The 9,453-nt window shown below is 32.0% G+C and overlaps 2 protein-coding genes across 2 annotated transcripts; both read right to left on the bottom strand.

Moving 5' to 3' along the window:
• Window positions 1-1,242: 1,242 nt before the first annotated feature.
• LOC129001652 (uncharacterized) lies at window positions 1,243-4,127 on the bottom strand. Its single transcript, XM_054429024.1, has 3 exons — window positions 4,007-4,127; window positions 3,762-3,827; window positions 1,243-2,837 (listed from the first exon to the last, which is right to left on the bottom strand). Exons 1-3 carry the CDS (start codon window positions 4,040-4,042, stop codon window positions 1,281-1,283), a joined length of 1,659 nt encoding a protein of 552 aa, XP_054284999.1. The 5' UTR covers window positions 4,043-4,127; the 3' UTR covers window positions 1,243-1,280.
• Window positions 4,128-5,162: 1,035 nt separating this feature from the next.
• LOC128999517 (protein CASP-like) lies at window positions 5,163-6,461 on the bottom strand. The gene has a single exon (XM_054426081.1). It carries the CDS (start codon window positions 6,459-6,461, stop codon window positions 5,163-5,165), a length of 1,299 nt encoding a protein of 432 aa, XP_054282056.1.
• Window positions 6,462-9,453: the final 2,992 nt, after the last annotated feature.

The raw sequence follows: 9,453 nt of genomic DNA, 5'->3' as shown, positions 1-9,453 counted from the left end.
TTGATTTTCTTCTGTACCATGTCATGTTTTGCAATATAACGTTCCAATACGAAATCAGTGGAAAATCCTTTTATCACAGTAACTCTTAAAATTATTTCTTATTGAACTATCTTATATCTATTGAACGGGTTGTTGTTTTCATTTTTCACCACTTTTGTCTATATTCTTCTAATATATAAAATTCTCGTGTCACAGTGTTTGTCTGCAAACTCCTCCGGAACGACTTCACCGATCGTTATGAAATTTGGTGTGTAAATTCTGTAGGTATGCGAATCGGACGTAAACTATTTCCCGTTTCGAAATTCTTAAAAGGGCTCCGCCCCAGTGGCTCTGGAGTTTCCCATGTTAACCTTATGAGAAATGGAATTAATGAATCTTAACAGCTGTTTCAATTAAACAAGTTGGTTCTGTTCTATGATGTTCAATAGCATTAAAGTTACAAGGATTACCAACAGGGTGCAGCACTATTATTTCTTTTACATTTATGACAACAGCTAATTTGCAACCAAAAGGTGAGTGAGCGTAGCGAACGAACTTCAACCTGGAGGCGAGTTAGCGTAGCGAACGAGCTAACCTGAAGGCAAGTGAGCGCAGCGAACGAGCTCCAACCTAAAGGTGAGTGAGCGTAGCGAACGAGCTCCAACCCAAAGGTGAGTGAGCGTAGCGAACGAACTTCAACCAGGACGTGATTGAGCGATGCGAACGAGATCATTTTGAAAATTAAACGTAACGGTACTTTCTTTCCATCGGTCTGTCTTAGGGGAAACCTATAACTTAGGCGATACGAAGTTCGCCGGGTCAGCTAGTATCTCTACAATATCTAAAACACATTTATAATCATGCGATCCCCAAACAGTCTCGTTTCCATTATCCACGGCTAGCCATGAGATGTCACTTCCATGCATACAAAACAAACTTCTCATCAATCAACATGTCTGAATGCCACTGACATTTTATTTCACTAACAGTTTTATTTGGATCTTTCGTGGAAACATTTACTGTACAAAATTGTCTATAGAAACTATCTATATAACAAATTATTTAGTTTTTCTATGTATTGGTGTTATGCAGTTCAAAACTATTATACTATCGGGGGGCTACCTCTCGTTACTATATGAGACAATACGGGTATTTGGAATGTTTAAATCAGTAATTTGTAGTTGCAATAAAGATCAATGGATGTTAGATTTATTTTAATAAAACCATATAACAACATGAAAACAAAAAGAAACACTACTAAAACTTATAATATTTAAAACCTTGTACTTTAACATTTAACGTCAATCTTTTTTGCTATCAGTTTTCACAAACGAGTTCAGTTTTAAGGACAGTTTTTTCTTATTTGTTCTCGATGCCTTCTCAGGTTCTTGAGTGTCGGTATCTTCCTTATTTGAGTTAAATTTGTTTTTCAACGAAAATCTTCTTTTACTAATATTACTGACTCTCGAATCTCGCTTTGTATATTCTTCATCATTACTTCTTTCTATATTAGGTGTATTATGATCATAATCCTTTTTCTCAATAACAGATTCCTTGGAAGATTCATTCTTCGATAACCTAGAATATTCATTATCATTCGAGATCTGGTTAGACACATGCCCAGCTTCCAACTCATCGTCTAAACCATCGTTAGTCACATGCCCAGCTTCCAACTCATCGTCTAAACCATCTTTAGTCACATGCCCAGCTTCCAACTCATCGTCTAAACCTTCTTTAGTCACATGCCCAGCTTCCAACTCATCGTCTAAACCATCTTTAGTCACATGCCCAGCTTCCAACTCATCGTCTAAACCTTCTTTAGTCACATGCCCAGCTTCCAACTCATCGTCTAAACCATCTTTAGTCACATGCCCAGCTTCCAACTCATCGTCTAAACCTTCTTTAGTCACATGCCCAGCTTCCAACTCATCGCCTAAACCATCTTTAGTCACATGCCCAGCTTCCAGCTCATCGTCTAAACCACCTTTTGTTATGTTTTTGTTCTCTAAATCATCAGGTAAATCTTGTTGAATTGAACTTTTATCATTTGGTTCAAAACTAAACTCGTCATTTGATGACTTATTAAGTGTTAAACTATTTTTACTTTCACGTTTATTATATTTTTCATTCGGAATATTGTCTCCTAAGGTCATTTCCTCCCTTAAATTGTCATCTTTGTCTTCCGATGAATGCCTATGAGAGAGTTTGTCTGAGTTTATGCTTAAACCATTTTCACTTTGTAAACTTTTAACGTCATTCGAAGATAAATTATCATTGGAAGATACATTATCATTTTGAATCAAATTCATTTCATTCACCTTTGGCTTATTTTCACCTTTTGGCTTATTGTCATCTTTTGGATTAATTAAATTGTTTAACGAAATGACTGATACTCGTTGGTCATTTGCGGCTTTTGTCGAGAAGTCATTCGATACACATTCAGGTTGAGTCGGATCTTCAGTTGCATCCGCTGTAGAAGGAATTTTAAAATTTCCTGTAACGCTTCTCCGCTCTTCTTCTCTTCTTACATTTTCTTCTTCTCTTGCGTTATCAAAACTCTTCTTAGTTTGCTCTTTATGATTCTTTGGCCGAATTTCATCTTTGGTGGGATTCATAGATTTATCTTGGCCAGAGACTCTGCTTCTATTTTCACTCTCGTTGCTATTTTGTTTACGATTCTTTAACAGTATATCTTCACATATTCTTTCATTCCTGTGTAGTCTTTTTATACTTCCAATGTCATTTCTTTGCTCATTATTTGAGGCTTGTGAATGTGGGTGAATGAAAATATAATACAAGGCTGGAGAGACAACCAAGACTAAAAATAATATCCATAAGAAGTATAGTAGTCCGACTGACTGAAAAAAAATAGTTGTTAATATTCCATACCATAGTAGCTTTATATATTGAACACTAGTCAAGTGATATTTAGTAAATTTGCTAAGTACACATTTTGTGGTAGTAATACCATTGACAAAGATCTTTTAAGAAAACTATGCACTTTTTAAATAATAATTTATCAATAAGTGAAGAAACCTGAGATAAGAATTATAACTTATAACATCATCAAAGCGACTCCAAGACTGCAAGTCTAAAAAAATCTCGGTTGATATTTTGGAAATCTATATAATGAATAAAACCAATCACCATTGTGTATTTATGGATTACAAGCTGTGACAAGCACTTTTTCTAAAACAGAGTGTTTTGCAGCAATATTTGCATTATCCGATATTTTTATAAATTGCTCACAGCTTATTAAAGTTTCTAGCTGTGTTATATCACATTATATAAAATCCTATGATTATATTCTCATCCATCCTTCAATGTTATATCTAATGTTTAATACCTTCAAATTGTTTAATACGTACTACATGTATACTGAAAAAAAAAACAAAATAAAAAGTTAATTAACAGAGCATGTAGTAAATAAATGACATAATAAAACCAGTTTAATGGTCATACCATCATTATTGATCTGTGCTTGTCAATTTATGTGCAATTTATCAATATTTAGATATGGAACGATCCTGTTTAACATATGCCTAATTACCAATCCAACTGAATATAGAATTGATCATTCTCAAAGTTGATGCAAAAACATTTGAATTTGAAGGTTTTTTTAACGTTTTTTAGCTTTGCTTTGTAGAAGTTCTAAAAACTTAAAGAACGAAACTGGCTAAATAAAAAAAAGATTAAATACGGACAAATTGTGTGATCCCTCGACCTTTTAAACGTATTGGAACACACTACTTAGTAAATTATGTATGTAATAATTAGAATACCTGTCTTTTGTAAATGCCACAGCAAACGCCACCCATACAAAATTCAGCACTTTCTTCAGGAAGTGCCTGTAGCAGTAAAAAAATATGTTTTATGAAACCTGTATATTATGTTATTTTAACTTTTTAAATATAAAATATAAAAAAGGTGTATCATGATAGGGTAATGCAATGATGAATGGAAAGAGATTTATTGACATTGTTTAACATTTAAATAATCTTAAAATATTTATTTTAACTAATTATACCTCAAGCTGGCAAATGAATGTAGTAGGTGATTCCATTAGTATATTGTTTGTCAAATTGCGTTTTATTTTATAATCTAAAATTATTTTAAACCTTCAGTTCTGGCCATTTGTTATGTGCGGATACAGAAATTTAGATTTTGTAAAGCTTATTCATACTTTTAAACCATGGTAACAAGGTAATCTGATATAACGGTCAAAGATAAACATAAACTATTTATTATTCATAGATGTAAACTGAATAATTGCAAGCTTGCTGCTGTTTGAGTCACATTAAAATGAAAACGGAGTTTAATTAATCTTTCATGCAAATCTTTATCAACTGATAGACATAATCTTTCTTATCCCCTTTGGATTTAGATACCTAAGGAAATAACCTTTTAATGGTAATGAACTGGGCTCAGTTCCGCCTAAAGTTGTGTTTATAAATACATGGCCTTGACTGATTTGACTGCTTTTCACTTTTATCGTTAAATAAAAACATATTTTTAACTTCATTAAGACAATTGAAAGTTTATTGGCATTGACTGTGGGAGGTAAACTTCGATATTGTGGACTGTTTGAAAAGGGGATCAATGTATATAGACAAATAGAGTAGGGGAAATACCAATTATACAGTATAATAAACTAGCAGCTATATCCGTGCCTTGAAACGGGGTCAGTATGCAAAAGAGGCAATATTGGTTCTTCGGAATTGCATTAAAAATGGTTTCACTCCAACCATTTAATTTAAAACTAAATTGAACTTGATAATCGTGGGTCCGAACAAAATATGAACGAAGTCTGGATTCATATAGATTGCGTATAAATAATATAAATTCCGAACAGAGACTGTATCAACCAAAATCATATAATAAACTTATTGATACTTAAACTTCTGTTATCTAATGATGATGTCATGTAAAGGTAACTAGAATTCATAGACCAAAATATCTTATCGCTTTTTTTAGTGGACCCAAAGAAAATAGCTTAAATAACGTCCTATTCTCCCAAGTTTCAGCACTTAAATGCCTAATCCTCAATCTCTCTGAATCCGTAAATTATGTTTTAAGTAAAAATGCAAGATGTTTTCCAAATGTATGAAATCTATTATCGATCAGTGTAATTATAATGGGAAATTTAACGAATACAACTATCAGCAGTTCTTAAAATTGTTGCATTATTTTGCATCAATATCACTATCGCTCGACCTTTCTTCATTAATGTTGTCCGTCACCCAACCAAAAGGAGTGATTCTTGTCACCGGCTCTTCAGCAGCTTTTTTATTTTCAGAGTGTTTCTTTTCAGTTGATAATGAAGTTTCTTTACCATCATTTTGTAAGTTTACATCTTCAGAAGCCTTTAAGTTAGATAATTCTCTTGTTTCTGATTTTCTCATCTCAGTTGATTGCATTTTTGCCAACCCTGTCATTGGTTCCTCAGTTTCTCTTCTACTTTGAGTACTTTCTCTTTTAGGAATTGACGAGGTTTTCAATAGGCCATTCTGCAAATTTGTATTCCTGCTAACATTTAGGTTTGACGTATCTGATTTTCTCAAGTCATTTGATTGCGTTTTCGTAATTCTTGCCATTGGTTCTTTAATTTCCCTTATGATTTGAGAACTTTCTTCTTTAGGAATGGATGAGGTTTCCTTTAGATCATTCAGCAATTTTGCATTTTCGCTAACCTCTAAGTTTGACTTTTCCATTGTCTCTGATTTTCTCAAGTCATTTGATTGCGTTTTCGTAATTCTTGCCATTGGTTCTTTAATTTCCCTTATGTTGTGAGAACTTTCTTCTTTAGGAATGGATGAGGTTTCCTTTAGATCATTCAGCAATTTTGCATTTTCGCTAACCTCTAAGTTGAACTTTTCCATTGTCTCTGATTTTCTCAAGTCATTTGATTGCGTTTTCGTAATTCTTGCCATTGGTTCTTTAATTTCCCTTATGTTGTGAGAACTTTCTTCTTTAGGAATGGATGAGGGTTCCTTTAGATCATTCAGCAATTTTGCATTTTCGCTAACCTCTAAGTTTGACTTTTCTATTGTCTCTGATTTTCTTAAGTCAGTAGATTGAGTTTTTGTATTTATTGCCATTGGTTCTCTAATTCCTCTTTCATTTTGAGAATATTTTCTTTTTGGAGCTAACGAGGTTTCTTTGAAATCGTTTTCAATTTTTTCCTCCTTGTTAAGTGGCGTTTCTCTGGATTCTGATATCCTTGAGTTAGTTGGTAGTTTTTTAGACTTCAGTGTCATATTTTTTATGTCACTAAAAGAGTACATATAGTTATCGTTGAAGGGAGACCTGTTGGGCTTTTTTTTAGTAACTTTATCTTCAGATCTTTTTGGTTTTTGTTCATTTGTTGTGAGTGATTCAGACTTCAAAACTTGTTCTTTGTCCTCTTCTTTGATGATTGACGCGGTTTCTTCTGTCTTCATGTCATCTGCATTTACCTCTTCGTGAGAATATTTACCTATCATATTATCTGTTGAGTTTTGCATATCGTTATTATTATTATTACCCTCTTTACTGTCATTCGGTCTATCATTTACGCTGATATCTTGATTCGGTTGTATATTTTTAGTTTCTTTTCCTGGAACACTGCTACCATCACAATTATCTTTACGGACGTTAGATACAAAAAAATTCTTGATTTCTTCTGCTCTTTCCGGTAACAGCAGGATTATCAGCAGAACGGCTGTTATTATTATCAGAACTACCAAAATCATCCAAGACCAAATCGACACATCGTTTTTCTGAAACATACATTCATTCAAAATCTGTAATTAAAGAAAAACAAGCAATTATCAAAACATATTACGAAAGTTTTTTCTTTAGGCATAAGTCATACGATGATTTCACACTATAGTTTAGTTACAGAACAAAAAGGTTCAACCTAGACTAATACGTCATGTAGTCAATATTTATTAACATATTTTAAATCCAATCACAAATATTACACATACGGATAATACAATGTTTAAATGTTTGATAGTATAAATTATGCTTGTGTGATTAAATGGTACTCTTAAACAGAACAAACCAAGTATTGTAAAATACGCACTTTAAAATGTACAATCAGCCTAAAAACCAAAAATTAAGCTATTCTAATACGTAATTTATACGAGGACCACTAAAGTAACTCACCGCCTTAAACATTCCAATGCAGTAATTACTAATACAAATTTCAAATGCTCCATCAAACTTTGGTACTTTCATTTTCAGTTTTCTGCAAAAAAATGATCAAATAGTAATTTAGAGTATTTGTTATTATTTAGCAACACTGATCGAATGGCGGTCGGTAAGGATCAAAACGGACCATCGGACTTCGCCATTGTGTGCTAGGACAGCTAACCCTTATTCCTACGAAACAAAATAAATCTAACAATTCAACCAGACAATTTTTCACGTAAGAACACTTTCCATGGCTTAAAACTAGGCCCAGCTGCTATTGGTCATTGGGAAATAGATCGTCAAAACAAAAGAAACAGCATTCTATTGACCAATAATATAGCTACACAAAAATACATTGAATCAATTGAATTAGGGATGCAAATTAGAAGCTTTTACTTTATGTTACTCTAGCTAGGTGGCGTTACAAGGAATAAAGAAAAGAGGAATGCAAAGATATATTATTATAACATTGCATGTCTCACTATAATGCACTTATGGTCTTGCAGTTTTGCTATTCGAAAACTACTTTTAACTTTTGATTTTATAAAGTAATATGCCCCACTATGGGAATAAAAATTCTGAAATTGCCCATGGTATACGCTAAGAAGTAGTTATTATTGAAAAGTGCATCCATGGTAACGCAAAATTTTCTTATACTTATCAAAGTCTCCAAAGGTTTAATTGAACTGAAAACCCTTCTTCTTACATAGTTGGTTCTGATAATTGTTTAGTTTTGTTTCTGATAGTATCTTACCAAGAAACTTTTGGGTACTTAAGAATTTTCGTTCCGATAGTTCAACGAAAATAATATACAACTAAAACAGTGATATTTAGATTAAATACGTTTTTAAATATTAAAATACATCTTGGGTTTATGAAACTTACAAATTTTGATACTTGACCTTTATATTTCATTTCTATAGAAACAGTATGATAAATTGATGAACCATTGGTCTTTATGAGGGATAGGCAACTTAACACCTAAATAATTAGCACCTTGCACATTGGGTTGAAATAATACGACATTGTAATAAGTAAAAGGTCTTTAAGTCCCTATATAAATTAGGTATTCAGGAAATACATCGTATTGATGATACCATTGAGAATAGTCTTGGAAGAAATTAATAGTTAATCTTTTAAGTGAAAATTTTTCATACGAACGGAACTGAAGGACTCTTACTATTTAAAATCACAAAAAAAAGGTCGTGAGATATTAATATTTCCTCCGGTGAAACTTGTTGTAGTGTCCTTACTTTTATATTCCTAAAAACTTAAATAATTTATAATAAGATCCTTTTCAGTTATACGTATAGCTACTGTATTCTCTACTGCGCTAAAAAAAATAGGTAATGTCAAAATTCGTCAAACTATTTAAAAATATTTTTGGAGCTTTAAACGCAAACAAACTGATCAAACCTTTTATAGTATATAAAATGTTAGTAGATGATTTTGTAACCAATACTTTATTGGACTTCTGATTGTCATTTCAGTTAACGTCTCAACTCGACCATTATATTACCACTATTTTACACAAAACATTAAACTAAACCACATCCGTTTAATATAACTACCTCTTAATATTTATTGGGTTTCATTCCCATGTAAATGTAAATGTGCCACAGGTGTAAATGAGGGTCGAACATTTATTCCGCAAGGACATTAAATGATTAAACCACGTACAGTAAAAACAAATATATATTTCAAGTTTATTGTAATTAAATTTAACAATATTTGGTTGTTCTGAATTTAACCCTAATTAAACTTTCATATATGTAATCACGATTTGACACATCAATAAAACTATGTTATAATTATTTACAGTTATAACACATTTTATTTGCATTTGTATACTAATAATAAGTATACTAATAATTGTATACTATAATTTATACATAGGTATAAAAATAATATTTGTAGACTAACGCTAACGTTAAGCTTATATTTGTATTTTTAAGAATTTTACATTTTTAACTTTTATATTAAATCTCCAACTCAAAACAAACTTAGATTATTATAACCCAACTTTTCATCCACCACTTAAATCAAAATTCTTATAAAGGATTCTCAGAACAAAATCGATACACTAAAGTGGTGAACTACTTCAAAAACATTTATTCCAAGAACGATACATCCGTGATACTGTTAAGTAGATAAGGCAAGAGGGAGAAGAAAAGTGTAAAGCCTTTTCACGAAATGCATAATGGAACATCTACAAGAATAATTCTACTTACGCTTTTCCTCATAAATAACAAGATTTCTTTATTTATTTTGACTTTTCGTAATTCATGCTTGTTGATT

The sequence above is a fragment of the Macrosteles quadrilineatus genome, unplaced genomic scaffold (assembly GCF_028750875.1).
Source record: "Macrosteles quadrilineatus isolate MER2022 unplaced genomic scaffold, UCM_ALF_1.0 Scaffold_8__2_contigs__length_117827958, whole genome shotgun sequence".
Lineage (NCBI taxonomy): Eukaryota > Metazoa > Arthropoda > Insecta > Hemiptera > Cicadellidae > Macrosteles > Macrosteles quadrilineatus.
This window is presented reverse-complemented; position numbering and strand designations above follow the sequence as displayed.

Coding starts and splice junctions, on each gene's coding strand:
- LOC128999517 (XM_054426081.1), bottom strand. CDS start 6,461: ATGATAGGTAAATATTCTCACGAAGAGGTAAATGCAGATGACATGAAG.
- LOC129001652 (XM_054429024.1), bottom strand. CDS start 4,042: ATGGAATCACCTACTACATTCATTTGCCAGCTTGAG. Junction 3,828..4,006: donor CATTCATTTGCCAGCTTGAG/GTATAATTAGTT, acceptor TTACTGCTACAG/GCACTTCCTGAAGAAAGTGC. Junction 2,838..3,761: donor GTGGCATTTACAAAAGACAG/GTATTCTAATTA, acceptor ATTTTTTTTCAG/TCAGTCGGACTACTATACTT.